Source organism: Procambarus clarkii, chromosome 47 (assembly GCF_040958095.1).
Source record: "Procambarus clarkii isolate CNS0578487 chromosome 47, FALCON_Pclarkii_2.0, whole genome shotgun sequence".
Taxonomy (NCBI): domain Eukaryota; kingdom Metazoa; phylum Arthropoda; class Malacostraca; order Decapoda; family Cambaridae; genus Procambarus; species Procambarus clarkii.
Window position 1 is genome coordinate 17880912 of NC_091196.1, and position 27337 is coordinate 17908248.

General features: G+C 48.4%; 2 protein-coding genes across 2 annotated transcripts in view; one reads left to right on the forward strand and one right to left on the reverse strand.

Annotated features, from left to right (window-relative positions):
* The first annotated feature begins 4928 nt into the window (after window positions 1–4928).
* The window catches only part of LOC123762883 (enteropeptidase), a 125187-nt gene continuing 102778 nt past the window's right edge, over window positions 4929–27337 (forward strand). The window contains exons 1-2 of the mRNA XM_069302011.1: window positions 4929–5081; window positions 10462–11077. Of these exons, the coding sequence (XP_069158112.1) occupies window positions 10967–11077 (111 nt within the window). The 5' untranslated portion in view covers window positions 4929–5081; window positions 10462–10966. The remainder of the gene's footprint in view (window positions 5082–10461; window positions 11078–27337) is intronic.
* On the reverse strand, window positions 6533–10404 carry LOC138350860 (coagulation factor V-like). The gene is made up of 4 exons (XM_069302305.1): window positions 10392–10404; window positions 9307–9872; window positions 7505–8057; window positions 6533–6600 (listed from the first exon to the last, which is right to left on the reverse strand). The coding sequence occupies exons 1-4, from the start codon at window positions 10402–10404 to the stop codon at window positions 6533–6535; spliced, it is 1200 nt and encodes a 399-aa protein (XP_069158406.1).

Sequence of the window (27337 nt, forward strand, 5' to 3'; positions counted from 1 at the left end):
TAAAACGGATGAGGACAGGTACACAGAGAATGACAAAGAGGTATGTGAAGAACTCATCAAGAGATTCCAGATTTTCACAATAGAACGAGATGAAGTCCTTGAGCTAGGAGAGGTGGCACCTCTCCAGGAGGAGGCCTTGGAGGTGTTCAAAATTACCATTGAGGAGGTAAAGAGGCATCTGTTGGATCTGGACGTGTGAAAGGCTAATTGGTCCAGACGGAATCTCACCATGGGTACTGAAAGAGTGTGCAGAAGCACTTTGCTTGCCACTCTCCATAATGTATAGTAGGTCCCTGGAGACGGGTGACCTACCAGAAATATGGAAGACGTCTAATGTAGTCCCAATATACAAAAAGGGTGACAGGCAAGTGGCACTGAACTGCAGGCCAGTGTCCTTAACTTGTATACCATGCAAGGTGATGGAGAAGATCGTGAGAAAAAATCTAGTAACACATCTGGAGAGAAGGGACTTCGTGACAACCCATCAACATGGGTTCAGGGAGGGTAAATCTTGCCTCACAGGTCTAACAGAATTCTACGATCAGGTGACAAAGATTAATCAAGAAAGAGAAGGTTGGGCAGACTACATTTTCTTGGACTGTCGGAAAGCCTTTGACACAGTACCATTTACCAACTTTGACACAACTGGAGAAACAGGCAGGAGTAACTGGTAAGGTGCTCCAGTGGACAAGGAAATATCTAAGCAATAGTAAACAGAGAGTTACTGTGAAGGGTGAGATCTCAGATTGGCGTGAAGTCATCAGTGGAGTCCCACATGGCTCTGTACTTGGACCTATCCTGTTTCTGATATACGTAAATGATCTCTCAGAGAGTATAGACTCATGCCTCTCAATGTTTATTGACGACGCCAAAATTATGTGAAGGATTAAGACAGAAGAGGACAGAATGAGGCTTCAAGAAGACCTGGACAAACTAACCGGACCAGGCAATGTGATGTAGTCATTTGTGGAAATTCGCCTTGGCTATAGGCACATCTGGCAGGTTAGTGAGGCTGAGCCACTACCCGAATATTCACATTGTAAACTGTGACAAACCTTTAATGCATTTGCTAGAACACTATATTGTTGCTTCTGTTACGGCCACAATGGGTCGCAACCGGGTTCTTTGTTGGTGGAACTAAAGTTCTGGTATCCGGCCCCAAGTTAGTAGTGGCTTTCAAGGAGTGAGCTCGGTAATTTAATACAGAGAACATATACGGCACGCATAGACGCAATAAAGCACCTAAATTATTGGGATCGTCTCAAAGCCCTCCAAATGTACTCACTAGAAAGAAGACGAGAGATATAAAATAATATACACCTGGAAGATACTGGAGGGCCAAGTACCAAAACTACACAGTAAAATAACAACGTACTGGAGTGAACGATATGGAAGAAAATGTAGAATAGAACCAGTGAAGAGCAGAGGTGCCATAGGCACAATCAGAGAACACTGTATAAACATCAGAGGTCCGCGGTTGTTCAACGTCCTCCCAGCAAGCATAAGAAATATTGCCGGAACAACCGTGGACATTTTCAAGAGGAAACTAGATTTATTCCTCCAAGGAGTGCCGGACCAACCGGGCTGTGGTGGGTATGTGGGCCTGCGGGCCGCTCCAAGCAACAGCCTAGTGGACCAAACTCTCACAAGTCAAGCCTGGCCTCGGCCCGGGCTTGGGGAGTAGAACTCCCAGAACCCCATCAACCAGGTATCAACCAGGTAATGCGAGTAAAACACAAAGGGGGGGGATGTTGCATTGAATACGACACTTCATCAATTATCAATATATTCACTTTCCCACCACCTTATATATAATCCTAAAGGAAGTATTACTACACTTAATATATACACAAGTGTCTCTCTCATAGGACACTAAGCGCTCCTCGATGCTCAATCGATGCAGTCTTGTTAGCTTCCGTGTTTCCTCAACACACAGTACCGTCCTCAACCAGTACTGGGAAACACCAACGCGTCTACCCTAGCCATGGGCCAGCCTATACACAGTCTCACTAGGTGCTCCTTGTGAACGCCCACAATCACTCTCCAGCCTGGGGCTGGCAGAGAACATCAGCCTCGTGCTGCTGGGCCTCTTCACGAACAAATACAAGGGTAGCGAACCCCTGGCAGGAGCTTCTTGCAACTAGCTAGTTACACTCCTCCGTAGCACTTTACTGTCAGTGTTCTCTTCTGCTAGCCAGTCCCGGGATACGCCGAATTCCGTCACTGCCACTTCACAGGCAGACTACACTGTGAACACTACACTAAGAACACTACACAGTTCTTCGGCGGCGGCTCACTGCTTCCGTAAAGCAGAATGGAGTAGAGAGATATTGGCTGCCCTGGGTAGACTGACTGTCCTCGTACCACCGCAGCCCTACGTCGACTCTGTGGATACAGACACGTCATCAGTATACTGGTCAGTACATGGGACACTAGGAAACATCACTTACGGACTCTGACATAGACATACAACTCCTCCTACAATAGATGGCGCTGATATTCTAGGCGCCACCTCACTAGAGGTCAGCACCAGCTACCTCTCGAGCTGACCATGACAGGAAACTAGCGCCTCTTGCTGGTGTCATCCTGCCACCACTAGATGGCGTCGTCCATGTTGTGGGGGGTTTCGGCAGCGGACTCACAGATGGCATTGACGTCGCTACTCCATGCTCCGACGATGGAATCGGGTTCGTAACAGCTTATGAAACCGTAAAAGATTTTAGACCTACTGGCCTATTGTACCACCAACTGTGTAACTATTTCATTGAATATGGTGTACTGGACGACATCCTAACAACTTATCCTAAATTTGCTTGTCAATTTAAAAAAAATGAAGAACAATTTGATTTATATTATTTTTAAGCTGCATCTCTTATGAACCCATCCCTGCTCTTGTGTGGCAGTGCACAATAGAAAGTTGTTTTTACATATTCATACATTAAAACATTAATTGTAACAATGATACTTATGTGCTTCAGCCTACAGTTTAGACCTATTGTCTAGTGTATGACCCTGTAACACTTGAATATTATAAAATATATAGTACCCTTAGTGTAGTGTAACACTTATGTATGGTAGCACTTCCTATTGGTTGCACTTGGTAACTCTTTATAAAAATTGATAAAGGCATGAGGATATTAGTTACTGAAATTCTGGTAATTTAGATGATATGTAATAGGAATTGAAATATGGAGTACCTCTGATGATTACAACCGGAACCAATGGTAACTTTCCAAGGAAATGCTACCCAGAGAACTTATTAAGTAGATCGCTGCCACCATCTTGCCTGTCACTTTAGTTATCTCAAGCAATGAGGCAAGAAGCATTGCTTAGCTTTGAGAGTCCTCTTGTAGCTGTCATTAATGCCTGACCGATTGTTAACACAACTGAACTCCGAGGATACGAGGTTCCTTAAATTGACACAAGGAGAGTTTAACATGGATTTATTGAGAATAAAATATGACATTCACCACCTATAAGTCCCTATGCTAACACTGACCAAAAGGGTAAGTAATTTAGTCATGGAACAATATCAAAGAACATACACATTACCTTAGACCTCTGCCTTTCAATCTGGTGGACTCACTCTTTCTCCTGAGGCTCTCACTCGATGACCTGCAGCCTCACGCTGCCTCCAGCACTCTCTCTCCTAACTATCATACAGGAGTATATATTCAACCGAATCAGGAGGGGGGGGGGGGACATTTTATACTGTTGTGGGAAAGTCTGGTGTGGTCCTGCTCCCAGCTGATTCAGCCTACACGGGAAGAAGTGTTTTGCACACCTAAATAGTTCGTCAGCACATCAGGGCGTCAGCTCCCTATGGTGTGCAAAAAAGCACTCAAGATGTACCATTAAGTTGTTTGCCAAGACTATCAGGATTATTCATAAACAGGAACAAGCTGACAGGGCGGAGCCAGAAAATATTTCAATTAACTCTAGCTGAATCTGAGGTCACAGGCTGACCTTATCAGGACGTTCCCATGGTGAGTCATGGGTGTACTTTCTCTGGGCGTTACAACCCTCTGCCTGTGTGACAGTGAATACCAGCATTATGCTCACTCTAATAAGACTTAATTGAAATCCTCAGATTAGGCAAAATTATAATTAAATTTTGTCAATAAAGATGTTAATAATAATGATAGGCTTGTCTCATTAGACTTTTAGGGGCACCTGATTGAAGATGACAGGTCAAACGCCTCGTCAGCTTGGTCGACGTCATACCTATGTACTTAGATTGAAGGCTACATCCTTCGTGGGGGGCAGGTGGACATATATACCACGTTTGACTGCTATAAAGGGTTCTCCGTCGGCTTCAAGCTGTTTTTAATGAGGTGGTCGGTAGTGTTCTTTGTTTTATAGAATATGATGATGTCTGTGCTTTGGTTAAGGAGTTGTGCTTCTTACTCTTGTAAGGATTATTTCTTGCATTATTCTTTACGCTTATATTCACTGTTCATGGTGGATTTGTAATATTATATTTTAGGTGTTGTGGTTTCTGTTCTTGGTTCAGAGTTGTACCACCGGTCGTAGTGTCGTGTTAAAGTAGTGTTGATCTGGTGGTTACTATAGCCATTGTTCACCAGTACTTGTGTTGTCCTTTCACACTCCCTACTCACCTTGCTCCATTCAGAGCAGTGGGTGAGGCCACGACGAATATAAGCGTTGAGAACACTGGCTTTGTATCTCTGTGGGCACTCACTCCTACCACTTTATATAGGCATAATCCTATGTTTGTGGGCTTAGTACAGGGTATTGTGTCGGAGGACAGGCAGCCCGAGTGTATTCATACACGTTAGACTTATATCGAGGTCCCCGGCGGAGCCTGGGGATGTGGGGGTAGTGGCAGTAGTGTTGTGAGATGGAGGGGGTAGTGGCCGTGGTGTGGGGGCTGGCGGAGGTGTGGGGCGGGGAGTCGGGTCAGTGCAGTGGTGACGGTGAAGCGTGGCGGAGGTGGTGCAGCTGGACCCAAGGCTCACACACACATACACACACGCGCGTGCGGTCATCCATCACTCACACCCCGCCAGTCCATCACTAGTTTGGCGGCGTGAACCAGGCAGTCGCGTGTTGTTTGTGAGGTGAGGCCCGAGTTCTGTGGCGGAAGTGAACACGGCCCGTGTTCTGTGGCGGAAGTGAACACGGCCCGTGTTCTGTGGCGGAAGTGAACACGGCCCGTGTTCTGTGGCGGAAGTGAACACGGCCCGTGTTCTGTGGCGGAAGTGAACACGGCCCGTGTTCTGTGGCGGAAGTGAACACGGCCCGTGTTCTGTGGCGGAAGTGAACACGGCCCGTGTTCTGTGTGGGAAGTGAACACGGCGCGTGTTCTGTGTGGGAAGTGAACACGGCGCGTGTTCTGTGTGGGAAGTGAACACGGCGCGTGTTCTGTGTGGGAAGTGAACACGGCCCGTGTTCTGTGTGGGAAGTGAACACGGCGCGTGTTCTGTGTGGGAAGTGAACACGGCCCGTGTTCTGTGTGGGAAGTGAACACGGCGCAGGTGTAGCGTGGGGAAGTGAACAAGGCGCAGGTGTAGCGTGGGGAAGTGAACAAGGCGCATGTGTAGTGTGGGGAAGTGAACACGGCGCAAGTGTAGTGTGGGGGAAGTGAACAAGGCGCAGGTGTAGCGTGGGGAAGTGAACAAGTCGCAGGTGTAGTGTGGGGAAGTGAACAAGGCGCAGGTGTAGTGTGGGGGAAGTGAACAAGGCGCAGGTGTAGTGTGGGGAAGTGAACAAGGCGCAGGTGTAGCGTGGGGAAGTGAACAAGGCGCAGGTGTAGTGTGGGGAAGTGAACAAGGCGCAGGTGTAGTGTGGGGAACACTCTGCTACCCTCGTCTCCTGCCATCAGCCGTCACAATAACAACATATTCACCTGGTAACAGTCGATGGTCACTTGAGGGTGAGCAAGGCGGACAGTCCGCCTGCTTTCATGCCTCTCACTGTATTTCCCACTTCTAAACTTCCCTTCATCTATGCCTCTCCATCCTCCATCCTTCCCTTCATCTATGCCTCTCCATCCTCCATCCTTCCCTTCATCTATGCCTCTCCATCCTCCATCCTTCCCTTCATCTATGCCTGGTTGTGTGGCAGGGCATCCACCACACATAATGTGGTGTGACGGGTGTGTGGTGAGGCGGGTGTGTAGTGGCAGGTGTGGCCGGAAGACCAGGGAAGCCTATCCTTGCTATGGGACAGGGAAAAAAAAAATGAGGGTACTGGTCCAGTCCTGCTGGTCTCTGGTGTCTCCCTAACGTGGAGTGTCCGGAAGTTTCTTCCCGCAACCTCTATCAATTTTTCTCTACATATTTCTTCTCATCGTCTTATATCTATTGGTTCCTAATTAGTTTGCTCAGGACTGAAATATTCTCCTTACTAGTAGCATCCCTCTGCATGTAACAGATGATTCACCGTACTTTGTATGATATATTTTGCTGTTTACATTCTGGTGTAAACAGAATATATAAGCTCTGAAATAATCCCTGTGAGATAATCTGCATTATTGGTATCCTCCTAAACATTTATCTGTTCAGACCGCTTATTTCTTCAGCCGAGTAGTGTCACTCTCCCAATTACCCTCTGCTTTCTCTTCTTGTCTCACATCGTCTGGGGAATATTATATTAGTGATCATTTAAGTTATTTAGTTTCTACTATTGCCATTACGTCATGGTTCGGTTCACCAGTTCTTACTTTCTCTCAGATCATCTACTTTGCTGGACATTCCATCAGCATTTGTGTACCAGATTTGTAGGCTCTTCGATGATACTCAGTTCTGTGTGTGTGCTGTATGGCGAGGGGAGTGGCAGGTGTATGGTGTGGCAGGTGTGTGGTGGGGCGGGTGTGTGGTGTGCCGGGTGTGTGGTGTGGCGGGTGTGTGGTGTGGTGGGTGTGTGGTGGGGCGGGTGTGTGGTGGGGCGGGTGTGTGGTGGGGCAGGTGTGTGGTGTCTCGGGTGTGTGGCGGGGCGGGTGTGTGGTGTGCCGGGTGTGTGGTGTGGCGGGGCGGGTGTGTGGCGGGGCGGGTGTGGTGTGCCGGGTGTGTGGTGTGGCAGGTGTGTGGTGGGGCGGTTGTGTGGCAGGGCGGGTGTGTGGCGGGGCGGGTGTGTGGCGGGGCGGGTGTGTGGTGTGCCGGGTGTGTGGTGTGGCAGGTGTGTGGTGGGGCGGTTGTGTGGCAGGGCGGGTGTGTGGCGGGGCGGGTGTGTGGCGGGGCGGGTGTGTGGTGTGCCGGGTGTGTGGTGTGGCAGGTGTGTGGTGGGGCGGTTGTGTGGCAGGGCGGGTGTGTGGCGGGGCGGGTGTGTGGTGTGACGGGTGTGTGGTGGCAGGTGTGACCAGGAAGCCTATCCTCGCCAGGGGACAGGAAGCCGTCACCAGTATCTGGGCTCCATTACCCGCAAGTGGGGCGACGCTAAGAATAAACGGAAATATGTCGTTTAAATGCAGGTGATAGTGACCTGATTATTACACTTGCCAGTGTACAGTGACAGTGGTCACTGTCAGCTGTATCACACCTACAGTCACTGTCAGCTGTGTCACACCAAGAGTCACTGTCAGCCACTGTCACACCTACAGTCACTGTCAGCTGTGTCACACCAAGAGTCACTGTCAGCTGTGTCACACCCACAGTCACTGTCAGCTGTGTCACACCCACAGTCACTGTCAGCTGTCTCACACCTACAGTCACTGTCAGCTGTGTCACACCAAGAGTAACTGTCAGCTGTGTCACACCAAGAGTCACTGTCAGCTGTGTCACACCAAGAGTCACTGTCAGCTGTGTCACACCAAGAGTCACTGTCAGCTGTGTCACATCAAGAGTCAATGTCAGCTGTGTCACACCAAGAGTCACTGTCAGCTGTGTCACACCAAGAGTCACTGTCAGCTGTGTCACACCAAGAGTCACTGTCAGCTGTGTCACACCAAGAGTCACTGTCAGCTGTGTCACACCAAGAGTCACTGTCAGCTGTGTCACACCAAGAGTCACTGTCAGCTGTGTCACACCCACAGTCACTGTCAGCTGTGTCACACCCACAGTCACCATCAGCTGTGTCACACCAAGAGTCACTGTCAGCTGTGTCACACCCACAGTCACTGTCAGCTATGTCACACCAAGAGTCACTGTCAGCTGTGTCACACCCACAGTCACTGTCTGTCGGAAAATCCGACACCATTTAATAATCATACAGATAATAGCTGTATTACCAACAAGTTACCCATAGAAAACGTAACTTGTAGTGGAATTACCATCTAAAGAAAACGGGATATCATCACCACATACCATTATAATTCACCAGCTATTCTGCTGGGAATTATTCTTAAATACATTAGTCTTTGGACTTTACCATCATAAAAACATCTTATATAAATTAACTTAATTATCAATATTAAAGTAGAGTAAATGTGACCCTTCTATCACTTTCTGAAATCTGGACAAAGTAGGCCAGGCGTCAGTAGGGTGAGGAAGGAGGGCAGCCATTGTTGTGTCACCTCCGAGACGTGTGGAGCAAATTCGGCTCCTATCATTCTGGACAATGTCGGCCAGTAACGTCAATAGTATGGAGTGTTAAACAGCCATTGTTTTGATTGAGACCAGAGGCTCACACGGGAGCAAATTCGGCTCCTGTTAAATTTACTTGGACGTAGTGTTATGGAAACCAAAGGTACCATCTCCAACACGATGTCTACAATTCAAGTTAAGTGTCTATCCGAAACCCGTTTATCATTCATTTATGGCCATTAATGTCAGGATATAGGGTGATCCGGTTAGATCACGTGGAAGCCTCAAACTAAAGGTAATTAAGCCAGGTCTTCAATGTTCCATGTACAGTTTCTCTGAAATACTTGTCATATATAGGATTCTGGCTTCACAGCTAGCGCACTTTTGACAGGTCAAGACGAGGAAGGAAGATTTGTGCACCAGTTACTGGGTGATATGGAAGCTACCTCAAAGAGGATAATTTGGTGTCTACACCCTAGTTATACCTGGTGGACTAACCTGCTGTACTATAAGATAAGGAACCTCTTCAATGTATGTAGTTAATTTTGTAGTTTGATTGGCTGCATATATATATAAACTATTAAACCCCCCCCTAATGTGTAGAGGATCGATTTGTGAGATTAAGAGATTATTGCAGAAATACAGTCCACTTATCATTATACAAATTGCTATCGAAGTATATAAATTAACGTAAATATAAATTCATATAAATTAAATAAATATAAATCTCACAGGTCGGTTCCCACACTGTCAGCTGTGTCACACCCACAGTCACTGTCAGCTGTGTCACACCCACAGTCACTGTCAGCTGTGTCACACCCACAGTCACTGTGTCACTCCCACAGTCACTGTCAGCTGTGTCATACCCACAGTCACTGTCAGCTGTGTCACACCCACAGTCACTGTCAGCTGTGTCACACCCACAGTCACTGTCAGCTGTGTCACACCCACAGTCACTGTCAGCTGTGTCACACCTACAGTCACTGTCATCTGTGTCACACCCACAGTCACTGTCAGCTGTGTCACACCCACAGTCACTGTCAGCTGTGTCACACCCACAGTCACTGTCAGCTGTGTCACTCCCACAGTCACTGTCAGCTGTGTCACTCCCACAGTCACTGTCAGCTGTGTCACACCCACAGTCACTGTCAGCTGTGTCACACCCACAGTCACTGTCAGCTGTGTCACACCCACAGTCACTGTCAGCTGTGTCACACCCACAGTCACTGTCATCTGTGTCACACCCACAGTCACTGTCAGCTGTGTCACACCCACAGTCACTGTCAGCTGTGTCACACCCACAGTCACTGTCAGCTGTGTCACACCCACAGTCACTGTCAGCTGTGTCACAGTCACTGTCAGCTGTGTCACACCCACAGTCACTGTCAGCTGTGTCACACCCACAGTCACTGTCAGCTGTGTCACACCCACAGTCACTGTCAGCTGTGTCACACCCACAGTCACTGTCAGCTGTGTCACAGTCACTGTCAGCTGTGTCACACCCACAGTCATGGTCACTGGTCTGTCCTCGTCTCTCTTATCAACCATTTAAAGTTCAATGTTAAGGAAAGTGACATCTGTGAGCACAAGAGTATCCTGTGTGACACGCCCTGCACACACACGCCCCGCCCTGCACACACACGCCCCGCCCTGCACACACACGCCCCGCCCTGCACACACACACGCCCCGCCCTACACACACACGCCCCGCCCTGCACACACACGCCCCGCCCTGCACACACACGCCCCGCCTTGCACACACACGCCCCGCCTTGCACACACACACGCCCCGCCCTACACACACACGCCCCGCCCTGCACACACACGCCCCGCCCTACACACACACGCCCCGCCCTGCACACACACGCCCCGCCTTGCACACACACACGCCCCGCTCTACACACTCACTCTTGCATGCCATCACAACAATGTGGCTCTATGGTTAGCAAACAATTTCTAAGTAGTACTCCATCCCAAGGTGGGCTCCATCCCAAGGTGGGCTGCATCCCAAGGTAGGCTCCATCCCAAGTTGGGGTGGCAGATCTCGCGCCAGTGTGGGAAGGCTGGGCCCAGCTGACCGCAGGACCGACGCTGGTGAAGGCGCCCAACACAACATTGGTCCACACAGGCGACACACACTCCGTACAGTGGCACCAAGACTCTTGTAATTTTGGTACTTGAACATTGGTACCAGTATTTGTGTGAACAAACTGGTACTAGAGCGTTAATACCAGGATTCACAGAACTTTGGTACTAGGACGATAATTCCAATACCTGCGGACCTTTAAGCTGGAACTGGTACGAGGATTTGTGGAACTTTTGTACCTGGACACAACAACAACAGAAGAGGAACTTACCGGCAGTCAACCGGAACGCAACCTGTCTCCAACCGCACTGGACCAAGTGTCAACCAGCTGAGTACAGTACTCGCCTTCCTCAACCACCTCTACCTGCTGCTCTTAGAGAGGTACGAGGGACCAACCATGAGGTTGTGGTTGGTGGTTGTGGTTGTGGTGGTTGTGGTGGTGGTGGTCGGGGACCCAGCGGACGGCGCCAAGGGCCCTCACAAGCGACGACACACCAAGAAGAAAACGGTGAGTGTATTCCTCTCTGTTTTTTGTGTTCTTATTCTGTGTTATTATGTTCTCTGTATTCTTATGCCGTGTTCTTATGTTCTGTTATTAACACTGTGATTTTTTTTACCTGTTCACTACTGTTGATCATTGTTGATCGCTTTTGATCACTGCTGGACAGTGTTGATCACTTACTGGCAGTATTAATCACTGTTGCTCGTCTGACCACGGTAGGTTTCAACCCATCGTTGACCCACTAACTCTCTTCCGGGCAGCTACTGAAGGTTTAGTAAAGTAATATTAACCTATGACAAACATGGCGGAAATGCTTCTTTAAAACTCGCTTCTTTTGGAGCATTTGACAGCAAAGTGAGAAGCGATGTTACGGCGTTACTGGTATTTTTTTTAATTTTGCCCCGAGGGGCATGTTTATTGGGCAGCGCCACTCATCCTGTGAATGGACACACCGCCATAGTGGCAGTATTGGGCAGCGCCAATACTGCCAAGGTCCCAGTACCTTGTCCACTCATACTGGCAAACACTGGTGAGTTCACCTTCTACACGGGCCATTCCACTCATACAGTATCACGATGTGCCTACACCCAACCTTTGCTCTCCAGTTACTCACTGGCAGAGGGCTTCAGCAAAACGCTGACAGGCGTCCCAAACTAACTCATACAGGGGTAGATAACCCCCTGGCAGAAGCCTCTAGCAGCTTGCTAGCAGCACTTCATGATAAGCACATCACTGTCTTCCGTAACCCTCACTTGCCAATCCCGGGTATGCCGATCTTCACCAACACTGCGTATATCAGCAGCTAACACACTGCTTAGATCGACGACGGCTACTTAGTCTTCTTGCAGGACCAAGGGAAGGGTTCATGGACTGGCCAAGGTAAACTGCCTTCCTCAGTACAACTGCCTCCATTTGTCACCTCTGAGGACATAAAACGTCATTAATTAGATGGACAGTACACTAGGGAAACCATAAGCTAACACTCGTTCACCGGGGAGTTGACATTAAGCCTTGCAGCCACAACCTAGATGGCGCTGATCGTGACATGCCACCCACCAGAGGTCATCCACATCGACCTCTCTTTCTAACTAAGGCAGGAAACTGGAGCCATTCGCTGATACCAGGCCACCACCAACAGATGGAATTGTCTACATATCGCCCAATACTGGGGAATTTTTAGTGCAGACTCATAGATGGCGCTGGAATTGTCACGCCACACTCCGACGATGGTGTCGATACCGTAATAATATTGATTGGTATTGCCAGCTGCAACCATGTTGTACCATCGTACAGATTCACTGGTTTGTGCTTCTATCCTCCTTTCCTCAGTTACCTTGTCGCGGTGATGTTGCCTGACAATACCTCTAATTTGTAGAAGAGTCTTGGGTATGAAGTATTCAATGTGGTCTCCAATGCCCTCAGCAGCCAGCACATCTGCTCGTTCATTCCCACATATTCCAACATGGGAGGTGATCCACAGAAACTTGACGATTCTTCCCTGGTTGGTTAGTATCCTCACAGCTCTCTTAATTTCAGCGACTATCGCAAGATTTTCTGCCCGAATTTTACTTAGGGTTTGTAGCGCTGCTCTTGAATCAGTGCAGATCACTGCACCATTAGTGTTTCTTTCAAGGAATCTTACCGCCATAACAATGTTAGTTAGCTCTGCTTGCGTTGAAGAGGCACAGTTCTAAACACGTGCTTTTTCTTCATTTCTGCGTTGAAAGTTTAACGATTCATCGCGGCAGGGGATCGTATTCCAGGGACCATAGGATTAAGGACTTGCCCGAAACGCTATGTGTACTAGTGGCTGTACAAGAATGTAACAACTCTTGTATATATCTCAAAAAAAAAAAAAAAAAAAAAAAAAAAGGCATTATTCCTAATTACAGTGTATACTGCACCAGCCCTGCCGTTGACAGGATTAGATGACCAGTCAGTGTAGATTTGATCTAATTCATTTCCGACTTCTTTATAAATTTCCTAAGGTAATTGTGCCTCATTTCCCGTGGTATCATGTTGGAGTTTTTCGTTGTTGATGATTATCTCATTGATGATAATCCTGCATGGGTCATCTACCCAGGGAGGTAACCTCTCTACAGGCTTGAGCTTAGGGGCTTGCTCAAGCAGGTCAAGTTCTTCGAGGTAGCAAACTGATCTGTGATCCCATTTTTTTGCTTATCCTGTAAGTAGCATAGAACTCAGTTTTTTCTTGGCAATATCATTGTAATTGGGATCTCTGGCTATCCTAATTGCAAGCTCCGCATTCAGTTCCTTAATTCTCCTTTTAACACTGGGGAGGGACAACCAATCTCTTGTAGATTAGACGTTTTGGCAGTTCTTGGTACTCCAAGAATGATTGTCATGGCTTCATTTTGGATTCTTTCCCGCCTTTTCATGTTGCTTTGGGAGTAGGTGCACAAAACTAGTGCGGCATAGTCTATGACAGAGCGCACATAGGCTGTGTACATCATTTTAAGCACGACAATAGAGGCCCCATGTGCATTCCAGGTCATAGCTTTCAGTGCCCTGAGTCGACTTTTGCATGTTCCTATGAGTTGGTTGAGCTCCTCTTTCTTTCCCTTGTTAGAGCCGACAGTGACGCCAAGGTACCGATAGTGGTCAACCCATTCAAGTGTTACACCATTAATTTGTAGTTCTTCATTTGCTCTCCTCTTGTGATGAGAGTATGCTTTTGTCTTGTTTGTGGAGAGAGTGAAGCCAAGTTCAACACATTTCCTTCCAAGGAGTTCAATGGACTGTTTAATTTTTCCCAAGGTGGGAGCTTGTATTAGGACATCATCTGCATATCCCACTTGTTGTGTTCCTTCTGGAAATTCAATATTTGCAATGGCGTTCATAAGTACATTGAATAGTGTGGGCTTAAGACTCCACCTTGGGGGGTCCCGAGTTCCATACTCATTTTACTGGAGACTGCTCCATTGAAGCAGACCTTGGCTTTCCTCTCTGTGAGGTAGTCTTCAATCCATTTCATGAGTTAACGGCATGTTCTCAGTGGGACGAGGCCCATGATGGAGGACCTATTGGGTGTTGTTGGGTCTCAGTGGGACGAGGTCTCCCAGGCTTGGTGCCTGCTTGTGTGAGCAGTCTTCCAGGCTTGGTGCCTGCTTGTGTGAGCAGTCTTCCAGGCTTGGTGCCTGCTTGTGTGAGCAGTCTCCCAGGTTTGGTGCCTGCTTGTGAGAGCAATCTTCCAGGCTTGGTGCCTGCTTGTGTGAGCAGTCTCCCAGGCTTGGTGCCTGCTTGTGAGAGCAATTTTCCAGGCTTGGTGCCTGCTTGTGAGAGTAATCTTCCAGGCTTGGTGCCTGCTTGTGAGTGCAATCTTCCAGGCTTGGTGCCTGCTTGTGAGTGCAATCTTCCAGGCTTGGTGCCTGCTTGTGAGTGCAATCTTCCAGGCTTGGTGCCTGCTTGTGAGAGCAATCTTCCAGGCTTGGTGCCTGCTTGTGTGAGCAATCTTCCAGGCTTGGTGCCTGCTTGAGTGAGCAATCTTCCAGGCTTGGTGCCTGCTTGAGTGAGCTGTCCTCCTGGCTTGCTGCCTGCTGGAGATAATCGCATCAAAATAAATCTGAGAACAAGAGTGACCATTGTTACTGAAACGTCGCAAAGTGTTGAGATATGATTGTACTTTCATATTATAATATACGAAGCCATTTATTCCCCTCTTTAAGTGGTTTAATTTGTTATTAGGTTAGTACAAAAAAGAATTTGAATGATTAAATGCAGGTTTATGGGTTGGGAAGTGAACACGGTACCGGGCGGGCGCGTCCTTGGTGCGGTCGACCTTACTCCTTCCTGGCCCTTGTCTTCCAGTAACGTTTAATCTACTCTGGGTCTGCGTTATTAACGTTGGGTCAACGTTTGATCAACGCTGGGGTAACGTTTGATCAACGCTGAGGCAACGTTTGATCAACGCTGAGGCAATGTTTGATCAACGCTGAGGCAACGTTTGATCAACGCTGGGGTAACGTTTGATCAACGCTGAGGCAACGTTTGATCAACGCTGGGGCAACGTTTGATCAACGCTGAGGCAACGTTTGATCAACGCTGAGGCAACGTTTGATCAACGCTGAGGCAACGTTTGATCAACGCTGAGGCAACGTTTGATCAACGCTGGGGCAACGTTTGATCAACACTGGGACAACGTTTGATCAACGTTGGGTCAACGTTACAGTAAGGTTGAGAGGCAAGCTTAGCGAGGGTGGGGGGAGGGGGTATCAGGTGTGAGGGGGAGACAGAGGATGACTCAGCCAGACCAGTGACCACCACACAGTCTGGGAACATGATCTTATATCCGTAATATTATATGGTGGTCGAGGCTTGGTGCTGCCCAGTCCAGTGTGTGTGTGTGTGTGTGCGGGGGGGGGGGCAGGGGGGTCCAGGACTCTGGCTGTAGTCTGGCTTCCGGATCTCCACTCAACATAAGCACATGTCTGCAACACGTGTCCAGGGTCACCATACACATAACACAATCAAAGGACACAAGTATACTAAGATTACATACAAGAAATAAAGTCACCCTTATACATATATAAGGGTGACTTTACCTTGCTCTATGAAGAAGTCGTCCTTAATATTAGAGAGCGACAAAGTATAAGGTAAAGTGATTGCTGTCTAACTTCATTTAATGGTTGTCTAACATGACAACCATTAAATCCCTCCAGGTCAAAGGAGGGCCACCAAACAATTGTATGTTATATGTTAATTTAATTTTTGTTAATAATTGTGACCAGCTCTTGAATATGGCCTTAAGTGTTCGTAGCCTCCTGCTGTTACTAGCGCGTGTGGTGATCATTAACTGATCTAAACAGAAATGTCTGTCTGTTTGACAATGGTTGGGGTCCAGATGCTTGGGGTCAGCTTCACCAAATTTTCCCCAGTAATTGCTGTTGGGTACTTGACGAATACAAGTGGGCGGGGATTGGCATAAACGAAAATAATACCACATGATCCTGTACCGAACGTACCCCTACGATCAGTATCTCAATATTACTAGCACTCGACTCTGAATTATTATTATTACTGACATTATTGATAAACTTGCTACAGTACCATAGTATCTGAATGAAGGTGAAGGGAGACTCAATACATGTGAAGCTGTGATATTAAACCAAAATTTTCGATGAACCCCACATCCTTTACCAAGGTGGAGTCACCATTGTTGTGAACACATTTAAGGCTGTAGTTATTAAGTCCAGTTACATGGGGTCTTGTGGTCGATTGCTTTGTGGATTATATATCTATTGCGTCACATTTGTACGCTTTACCAGGAAGTGTTTGGGCGTAACCAGACGCGCCTTGAGGGTCTCCTGGGGTCTACCTCATCCGCTCCCACGCCTCTCTGGCGGCACGCCTTCCTATCCTGCACCCCCCTCGCAGCCAAGGTCGACCTACACCCCCCTCACAGCCAAGGTCGACCTTCACTCTCCCTCCTCACAGCCAAGGTCGACCTTCACCCCCCTCGCAGCCAAGGTCGACCTTCACCCCCTTCACAGCCAAGGTCGACCTTCACTCTCCCTCGCAGCCAAGGTCGACCTTCACCCCCCTCACAGCCAAGGTCGACCTTCACTCTCCCTCCTCACAGCCAAGGTCGACCTTCACTCTCCCTCCTCACAGCCAAGGTCGACCTTCACCCCCCTCACAGCCAAGGTCGACCTTCACCCCCCTCACAGCCAAGGTCGACCTTCACCCCCCTCGCAGCCAAGGTCGACCTTCACCCCCCTCACAGCCAAGGTCGACCTTCACCCTCCTCGCAGCCAAGGTCGACCTTCACCCCCTGCAGCCAAGGTCGACCTTCACCTTCCCTCGCAGCCAAGGTCGACCTTCACTCTCCCTCGCAGCCAAGGTCGACCTTCACTCTCCCTCGCAGCCAAGGTCGACCTTCACTCTCCCTCGCAGCCAAGGTCGACCTTCACTCTCCCTCACAGCCAAGGTCGACCTTCACTCTCCCTCACAGCCAAGGTCGACCTTCACCCCCCTCACAGCCAAGGTCGACCTTTACTCTCCCTCGCAGCCAAGGTCGACCTTCACTCTCCCTCGCAGCCAAGGTCGACCTTCACTCTCCCTCGCAGCCAAGGTCGACCTTCACCCCCCTCACAGCCAAGGTCGACCTTCACCCTCCCTCGCAGCCAAGGTCGACCTTCACTCTCCCTCGCAGCCAAGGTCGACCTTCACTCTCCCTCGCAGCCAAGGTCGACCTTCACTCTCCCTCGCAGCCAAGGTCGACCTTCACTCTCCCTCACAGCCAAGGTCGACCTTCACCCCCCTCACAGCCAAGGTCGACCTTCACTCTCCCTCGCAGCCAAGGTCGACCTTTACTCTCCCTCACAGACAAGGTCGACCTTCACTCTCCCTCACAGACAAGGTCGACCTTCACTCTCCCTCGCAGCCAAGGTCGACCTTCACTCTCCCTCACAGACAAGGTCGACCTTCACTCTCCCTCGCAGCCAAGGTCGACCTTCACCCCCCTCACAGCCAAGGTCGACCTTCACTCTCCCTCACAGACAAGGTCGACCTTCACTCTCCCTCGCAGCCAAGGTCGACCTTCACTCTCCCTCACAGCCAAGGTCGACCTTCACTCTCCCTCGCAGCCAAGGTCGACCTTCACTCTCCCTCACAGACAAGGTCGACCTTCACTCTCCCTCGCAGCCAAGGTCGACCTTCACTCTCCCTCACAGCCAAGGTCGACCTTCACTCTCCCTCGCAGCCAAGGTCGACCTTCACTCTCCCTCACAGCCAAGGTCGACCTTCACTCTCCCTCGCAGCCAAGGTCGACCTTCACTCTCCCTCACAGACAAGGTCGACCTTCACTCTCCCTCGCAGCCAAGGTCGACCTTCACTCTCCCTCACAGCCAAGGTCGACCTTCACTCTTCCTCGCAGCCAAGGTCGACCTTCACTCTCCCTCACAGCCAAGGTCGACCTTCACCCCCCTCACAGCCAAGGTCGACCTTCACCCTCCCTCGCAGCCAAGGTCGACCTTCACTCTCCCTCACAGCCAAGGTCGACCTTCACCCTCCCTCGCAGCCAAGGTCGACCTTCACCCCCCTCACAGCCAAGGTCGACCTTCACCCTCCCTCGCAGCCAAGGTCGAACTTGGTTTGGGCCCGATGTGGGCGACCCTCTTCCCCCCCCTATTCCCTCTCTTCTCCTCCCCCCTCCCAAGCCCTCCTCCTCTACCACCCTCCCCGAACCAGATCCTCCCAGTCACCCCCCCCCACACACCCCAGATCCCCCAGGTCCCCCCTTCTTAGTCCCTCCCATCCCGGACCCTCCCTATTTCCCTGCTTCAGGAGAATCAACGGAAACTGAGGAAGGACAGAAGAGAGTCAGTTTCAGGGTGATGTACTCGAACATAGATGGGATTACAAGCAAGACAAGTGAACTAAGGAAAAGTGCACAAGAGGTGAACCCAGATGTAATCGGACTCACAGAAGGAAAACTCTCAGAAATCATAACGAATGTGGTGTTTCCCCAGGAGTACACAGTAATAAGGAAATAGGGGGAAGGTAGAGGAGGAGGTGGAGTGGCCCTTCTAATGAGAAAGGAATGGAGCTTCAAGGAGATGGTCATCTTGGGATGTGAGGTATTCAGAGACTACATAACAGACACCATGACATTGGGAGGACCAAAAGTAGTAGTAGCAGTGATATATTACCCTCCACCAAATGACAGAAGACTAAGGCAAGAGTATGACAAAAACAACATGGCAGTTAACACTATAATAGAGAGGGCAGCCTCTGTTGCCTGTAGAAATAGATCCCATCTGCTCATCATGAGAGACTTCAATCACGGAAAGATACACTGGGACAACAAGGAACCGCATGGAGGGGAGGATACTTGGAGAGCTAAACTAATGGAGGTGGCGACAAGAAACTTTCTAAGCCAACATGTCAGGGAACCCACTAGGATGAGAGGAATCGATGAACCAGCGAGACTCGACCCAGTCTTCACTCTGAACGACTCCGACATAAGGGAAATCGGCTATGAGGCCCCAATAGGAATGAGCGACCACAGTGTACTGGAGTTTTGAGTATCTGGTTGAGGAAGGGTTATTAAATTCGAGGAGGGATACTGAAAACAAAAAACTGGCATTCTGAAAGGGAACTATGAGGAGTTAAGAAAATTCCTAACAGATATAACATGGGAAACAGAGCTCAGGGGAAAGACGGCCCAGGACATGATGGACTTCATCATGCACAAGTACAAGGCAGCAGCGAACAAGTTCCTCCCAGTCCAAAAGGAAACCAATGAAATGAAGATGAGAAAGTCATGGTTTAATCAGAGATGTAGGCTAGCTAAGCAGCAAAGTAATAGGGCAAGGAGAAACTATAGGAATAACAGGACACTTGAGAGCAGAGAAAGATACCAGAGTGCCAGGAATGAATATGTCAGGATGAGAAGAGAGGTAGAAAGACAATACGAAAATGACATCGCAAGCAAGGCAAAGACTCAGCCTAAATTGCTGCATAGCCACATCAGGAGAAAAACAACAGTAAAGGAAGAGGTAAAGAATATAAGGGTAGGGGCAGAAAGATTCACTACAAACGACAAAGAAGTGTGTGAGGAACTGAATAAGAAATTCCAGGAGGTCTTCACCTTAGAGCAAGGAGAGATTCCAGAGATAAGAGAGGGAATAGTTACCCAGGAACCACTAGAAGAGTTTGAGATTACCAGTGGGGAAGTGTTTACTAGAGTTGGATGTGACAAAGGCTATAGGCCCAGATGGAATCTTCCCTTGGATACTAAGGGAAGGAGCAGAAGCACTCTGCCTGCCACGCTCCATAGTGTATAACAAATCACTGGAAACAGGGGAACTGCCAGAAATTTGGAAGGCAGCTAATGTAGTTCCAATATACAAGAAAGGGGATATGCAGGAGGCACTGAACTACAGGCCAGTGTCCCTAACCTGCATACCATGCAAGCTGATGGAGAAGATTGTGCGAAGAAAGCTAGTGGAACATCTGGAGCGAAAGTACTTTGTAAAGCAGCATCAACATGGGTCCAGGGATGGCAAGTCCTGCCTCACAGGGCTAATTGAATTCTACGACCAGGCAACAAAAATTAGGCAAGAAAGAGAGGGGTGGGCAGACTGCATATTTTTGGCTTGTCAAAATGCCTTTGATACAGTACCACACAAGAGGCTAGTGAAAAAGCTGGAGATGCAGGCTGGAGTGAAAAGGAATATACTCCGTTGGATAAGGGAGTACCTAGATAACAGAAGACAACGAGTCACTGTGAGGGGTGAGGTCTCGGATTGGCGTGACGTCACAAGTGGAGTCCCGCAGGGGTCAGTCCTTGGACCAATACTGTTTCTGATATATGTAAATGATCTCCCAGAGGGTATAGAATCGTTTCTCTCAATGTTTGCTGATGATGCAAAAATTATGAGGAGGATTGAAACAGAGGATGATAGTAGGAGGCTACAAGATGACCTAGACATACTGAGTGAATGGTCCAACAAATGGCTGTTAAAGTTTAACTCGAGTAAATGCAAAGTAATGAAACTAGGCGGTGGAAACAGGAGGCCAGACACAAGATACAGAATAGGAGATGAAGTACTTAATGAAACGGAAAGAGAGAAAGATCTAGGAATTGATATCACACCAAACCTGTCTCCTGAAGGCCACATAAAAAGAATTACGTCTGCGGCATATACAAGGCTGGCTAACATCAGAACAGCCTTCAGGAACCTGTGTAAGGAATCGTTTAGAATCTTGTACACCACATACGTAAGACCAATCCTGAAGAATGTTGCCCCAGCATGGAGCCCGTACCTTGTCAAGCACAAGACGAAGCTGGAAAAAGTTCAGAGGTATGCCTCTAGACTGGTCCCAGAACTAAGAGGCATGAGTTACGAGGAAGGATTGTATGAAATGCACCTTACGACACTGGAAGACAGAAGAGTGAGGGGAGACATGATCACTACCTACAAAATCCTCAGGGGAATTGACAGGGTAGAGAAGGATAAACTATTCAACACTTGTGGGACGCGAACAATGGTCCACTCACAAGATGAGTGGCGCTGCCCAATAAACTCTCCCCTCGGGGCAAAATTTAAAATTTAAAGGGGACACAGGTGGAAACTGAGTACCCAAATGAGCCACAGGGACGTTAGAAAGAACTTTTTCAGTGTCAGAGTAGTTAACAGGTGGAATGCATTAGGCAGAGATGTGGTGGAGGCTGACTCCATACACAGTTTAAATGTAAATATAATAGAGCCCAGTAGGCTCAGGAATCTGTACACCAGTTGATTGACAGTTGAGAGGCGGGCCCAAAGAGCCAAAGCTCAACCCCCGGAAGCACAGTTAGGTGAGTACAGCACCGTCACAGCAAAACACTTACACAGCACCATTTACACAGCGACACTTACACAAGGCTCCCGTCCGCCGCATCTAGAATATCCCGCAGTACCACTACACATCATAAAGAAAACTAACATGCAAAAACTACAAGCAGTGCAAAATAAGGCACTAAGGAGAGCAGCAAAACACCGTCCACCATATGATCAGACAATCCAGGAGCTCCATGAACTCCTGAACATACAGCCACTAAACATCAGACTACAGCACCAAGCCATCAGGGTGTGGAACACCAACGAAAAGCTAGAACCAATATACATTTATTAAATTTTGCCCCGAAGGGCGAGTTTATTGGGCAGCACCACACATCCTGTGAGTGGACACACCGTCTTAGCAGCATGTACAACACTCCCCAAAAGGAAGAAAACCCGCTGGGTTGTTCATCCTGTCACTTGTATCCAGACACAGCTGGGACTTGCTTAACTGTCTCAAGTGAACAGCTCTTCAAACTAGAAGATTAACATCTGTCAACCTATAAAATCTTACGTTATCTTGCGGGTGCAAAATGGGGGAATCTTTTAAGAACAGTATCAATATTTGACAAATTGTGTTTTTCTAACTCAAACAATGTGAGGTTTATTATTCTAAACATATTTCTAATGTCTCTCAGGTGTTCACATTCACGTAGATAATGGAGAGGTGGTGTTTGTCACTCTCTTCACAAATTTTGCAACTTCGCTGATCAACTGTTGTTTCCATTCCGAATCTCCATGGATATTTGTATCCAAGACGGATTCTCGCTGTTACTGATTCTCTCCCGCGTCCTCCTCCTCTTCGCCCATAATGATTGGGATTGCCAGCTGCAACCATGCTGTACCATCGTACAGATTCACCTGTTTGTGCTTCTATCCACCTTTCCTCAATTACCTTGTCACGGTGATGTTGCCTGACAATACCTCTTACTTGTGGAAAAGTCTTGGGTATGAAATATTCAATGTGGTCTCCTTCAGCAGCCAGCACATCTGCTCGTTCATTCCCACATATTCCGACCTTGTAGGGGATCCACAGAAACTTGACGACTCTTCCCTGGTTGGTTAGTATCCTCACAGCTCTCTTAATTTCAGCGACTATCGCAAGATTTTCTGCCCGATTTTTACTTAGGCTTTGCAGTGTTGCTTTTGAATCAGTGCAGATCACTGCACCATAAGTGTTTCTTTAAAGCAATGCTAACGCCATAACAATGGCAATTAGCTCTGCTTGCGTTGACGAGGCATAGTTCTCAATACGCGCTTTTTTTCATTTCTGCGTTGAAAAGCATTATCCTTAATTACAGTGTATGTTGCACCAGCCCTGCCGTTGACAGGATTTGATGACCCATCAGTGTAGATTTGATCTAATTCATCTCCGGCTTCTTTATAAATTTCCTCGAGATACTTGTGCCTCATTTCTTGTGGTATCATGTTGGATTTTTTCGTTGCCATTTCATTAATGATAGTCCTGCAAGAGTCATCCTCCCAGGGAGATAACCTCTCTACAGGCAGGAGCTCACGGGCTTGCCCAAGCAGGTGAAGTTCTTCGAGGAAGCAGACTGATCTGTGATGCCATTTTTTGCTTCTCCTGTTACGAGCACAGAACTCAGATTTTTCTTAGTAGTATCATTGTAATAGGGATCTCTGGCTATCCTAAAACAAGCTTAGCATTCACATCCTTAATTCTGCCTTTAACACTGGGGAGGGACAACTCCTCTCGTAGATTAGACGTTTTGGCAGTTCTTGGGACTCCAAGAATGATTGCCATGGCTTCATTTTGAACGCTTTCGAGCCTTTTCATATCGCTTTGGGAGTAGGTGCATAAAACTGGTGCTGCATAGTCGATGACGGAGCGCACATAGGCTGTGTTTTCTTTTTAGAAAAGATTAAAGTGTTCAGTGAAAATCCAAAAGGTCTTCTCTGAATGCTCTTTGTTTTCTTCTTCGAGGATGTGGGTCCCTGCCATTGCACCAGAGGTGGTACCCATATACATATATATAGGGGTACCACCTATACATTCACACATGCATACTCAATTTTTTCCAATTATTGGGGGAAGGATTTCTGGTCAGTATTTCATCTGGGAATTATGTTCTGTGGGGCGGGGTTTTCATCTAGTAAACTTCACCCTCCTTCTCTCATGTTCTTTCTTTCTTTCTCTCCCCCATCCTCCTGCCCCTCCTCCCTGCCCATCCTCCCTGCTCCACCCCCCTGCTCCACCGCCCCCCTGCTCCACCCCTCTGCTCCACTCCCTGCTCCACCGCCCCCCTCTGCTTCACCGCCCCCTCCCACTGCTCTACCCATCTTACCATCTGTGTTTTGCTTTTCTTCTCACATTACACGTTTCCTCTGCCGCATTCTTGGTCACATCCTGCTGGCCTGTCACCTTCACTGTCACTGTTATCTTCACCCTCACTGTCACCTTTACCCTCACTGTCACCTTCACCCTCACTGTCACCTTTACCCTCAGAGTCACCGTCACGTCATTCACACGGGTGGGGGAGGGGGGTTCTCGCACATGGGGACACGGGGGGGGGGGTACTGAGTACTCAAGTGAACCACACACAAATGGAATGCATTAGGTAGTTTTTTTTTTTTTTTTTTTTTTTATTATTTTCTACCACAGACGTGGCCACACATTTACAATGCTAACCAGCATATATACATTTTCTTCTGTCCTCCATGGACAGGGTTAGAGAAATGTTAAACATAGAGTTCAGGGGTTTATTGAACACTCAACCACAGAAGGTGATTCGGTGCTTTTAAAATGCTAAGCTAACCTACATACGTAAATACATAGATACACAGATTTACGTATGTCCTACATAAAGTGTTTGATGTGTCTTTTACATAGTGTCATTAATGTACATTCACAAAGGTGAAATGTAATTCTGATCAGCTTCCATATATACTTTATACCCATACATATACATACATATACACACACATGCATTCACATACATCTGTCTCATTTACTCTGACAGGGTGAGATAGCTGATAAAGAAACTAGTGTGCAATTAAGCACTTAATCACTGAAGGTGATGAAGGTGCTTTTACAAGCTCAGGTTATATAGTTACATCATATAACATTGAATAAATGATATATTGAATATAACATTGAATAAATGATGGTGGAGGCTGACTCCATACACAGTTTCAAATGTACATTTAATAGAACCCAGTAGGCTCAGGAATCTATTGATCGAATATCAGTTGATTGAGAGTTAAGAGGCGGGACTAAAGAGCCAGAACTCAACCCCCGCAAGGGAAGGGGTACTGGATAAGGTGAAGGTGTTTCTCTTCTCTCATTCCTCTCTCTTTCTCCCTCCCCTTCTCTCACTTTCTCTTCTCTCTCTCTTTTTTTTTTATTTTAAACCAAGACATAAGGTTTAAACATAAGGGCTGTCAGATGACGTACCTAGTGAAACTGCAAGCAAGAGCTGTTATCCTACCGCAGCTCATCTGAAGCCTGCTCCTAGAAACTCACTTATTTCATGAGAGTGTACTTTGAAACTATCCCATAGGGAATTATCATACGAGGAACCTGGTGAAACTGTTAGCAAGAGCTGTTATCCTGCCTGAGCTCGGGTAGGATCTCTCTCTCTCTCTCTCTCTCTCTCTCTCTCTGTTAACACCTTCCTACTTGCATGTGTCTGGCGCCTTGCTGTGTGCTCACTTTCCCTTCTCCCGCCTTGGCTTGGTAACGGGCCACAGCAACACACACACCTCAACACAATTGTCTTGGTATTGCGTGGAGCTGTGTCTCCACGCAATATATGTCTCTTTATTTTTTCTAACCATTTGGGCTGGACGATAGAGAGACGGTCTCGCTTCATGCAGGTCGGCGTTCAATCCCTGACCGTCCACAAGTGGCTGAGCACCATTCCTTCCCCCCGTCCCATCCCAAGTCCTTATCCTGACCCCTTCCAGTGCTATATAGTCGTAATGGCTCGGCGCTTTCCCATGATAATTCCCTTCCCTCTGTATTATTATTCATATTATTATTATAAATTTTAGTAATAAAATACAGTTACCATTGACTGTCAAGCCATTTGGTACCATTTGAGGCCTCTTGTGTCTCTCCATTCTGTCTCTTTTAACAACTCCAACTGTCCAGGTCAGTCACCAGCTGAGGGGCCAGGCTGGCCATCACTTGTGTCCAGGTCAGCCACCAGCTGAGGGGCCAGGCTGGCCATCACTTGTGTCCAGGTCAGCCACCAGCTGAGGGGCCAGGCTGGCCATCACTTGTGTCCAGGTCAGCCACCAGCTGAGGGGCCAGGCTGGCCATCACTTGTGTCCAGGTCAGCCACCAGCTGAGGGCCAGGCTGGCCATCACTTGTGTCCAGGTCAGCCACCAGCTGAGGGGCCAGGCTGGCCACAATGTCTCACACGAGACACTAGGCGACTCTCTCCTTATATAGGTTAGGGAGCCGAGAGGTGACAGTCGCCTCCCGACACAACGTCCTCTCCTCTCCTCTCTCCTGCAGTAATGTTCTTAACACAGCGCCGGGCCGCCAGTCCGCCTCGCACCACGGACAGTCATCAGTAGTCTGCCCTGCCACACTCTCAATGCATTATGAGGATATCATCAGGAACACGAGAGGTAATAATGTAATTAACAAGCTCCAGGGACCTCATGTCAGCAAGTCTGAAGGGTGTAATGACTGGACATTCAGCAATGTAGTGTGAGAGATCATGATCACCTGGAGTGAGAGTTTACACCAGGAGTGCTCAAGATTGGGAGATCCGTCACCTGTAGCCACCTGCCACAGGTAACGGTGACCCAACCTGATCCTGGCAACCACTGTGTCGCACAGTCTGGTCCACGTTGTGTGCTGAATATATATATATATATATATATATATATATATATATATATATATATATATATATATATATATATATATATATATATATATATATATATATATATATATATATATATATATATATATATATATAAATCTCCGACGGCCGTTGGGCGTCGGAGATTTCACTCATATCGGACCTAAAATTTTGAAGCAATATGTTTTGACAATAGAAAACATCAGATCTAATTGAACTTCTACTTCCTTACGTGTTAATGTTGCTGATGTCTGCCTCACCTTCATGAGTGACGCTCGTCTGAGTTTGTGTCCATACGACAGTGATTTTGGACCACTTACTCGGTACACAGCAAGCAGCGAGCAGCAGCAAGGAGGGCAAGTCAGTGTAGGGAGGGGAAGGCAGTGTAGGGGGGAGAGGAAGGCAGTGTAGGGAGGGGAAGGCAGTGTAGGGGGGAGAGGAAGGCAGTGTAGGGGGAGAAGAAGGCAGTGTAGGGGGGAGAGGAAGGCAGTGTAAGGGGAGGGGAAAGAAGTGTAGGGAGGGGAAGGCAGTGTAGGGGGGAGAGGAAGGCAGAGTAGGGGGGAGAAGAAGGCAGTGTAAGGGGGAGAGGAAGGCAGTGTAGGGGGGAGAGGAAGGCAGTGTAGGGGGGAGAGGAAGGCAGTGTTGGGGGGAGAGGAAGGCAGTGTAGGGGGGAGAGGAAGGCAGTGTAGCAGGGAGGGGAAGGCAGTGTAGGGGGGAGAGGAAGGCAGTGTAGGGGGGAGGGGAAGGCAGTGTAGCAGGGAGGGGAAGGCAGTGTAGGGGGGAGAGGAAGGCAGTGTAGGGGGGAGAGGAAGGCAGTGTAGGGGGGGGAGGGGAAGGCAGTGTAGCAGGGAGGGGAAGGCAGTGTAGGGGGGAGAGGAAGGCAGTGTAGGGGGGAGAGGAAGGCAGTGTAGCAGGGAGGGGAAGGCAGTGTAGGGGGGAGAGGAAGGCAGTGTAGGGGGAAGGGGAAGGCAGTGTAGCAGGGAGGGGAAGGCAGTGTTGGGGGGAGAAGAAGGCAGTGTAGCAGGGAGGGGAAGGCAGTGTTGGGGGGGGGGGGGGGAAGCAGTGTTGGGGGGGGGGG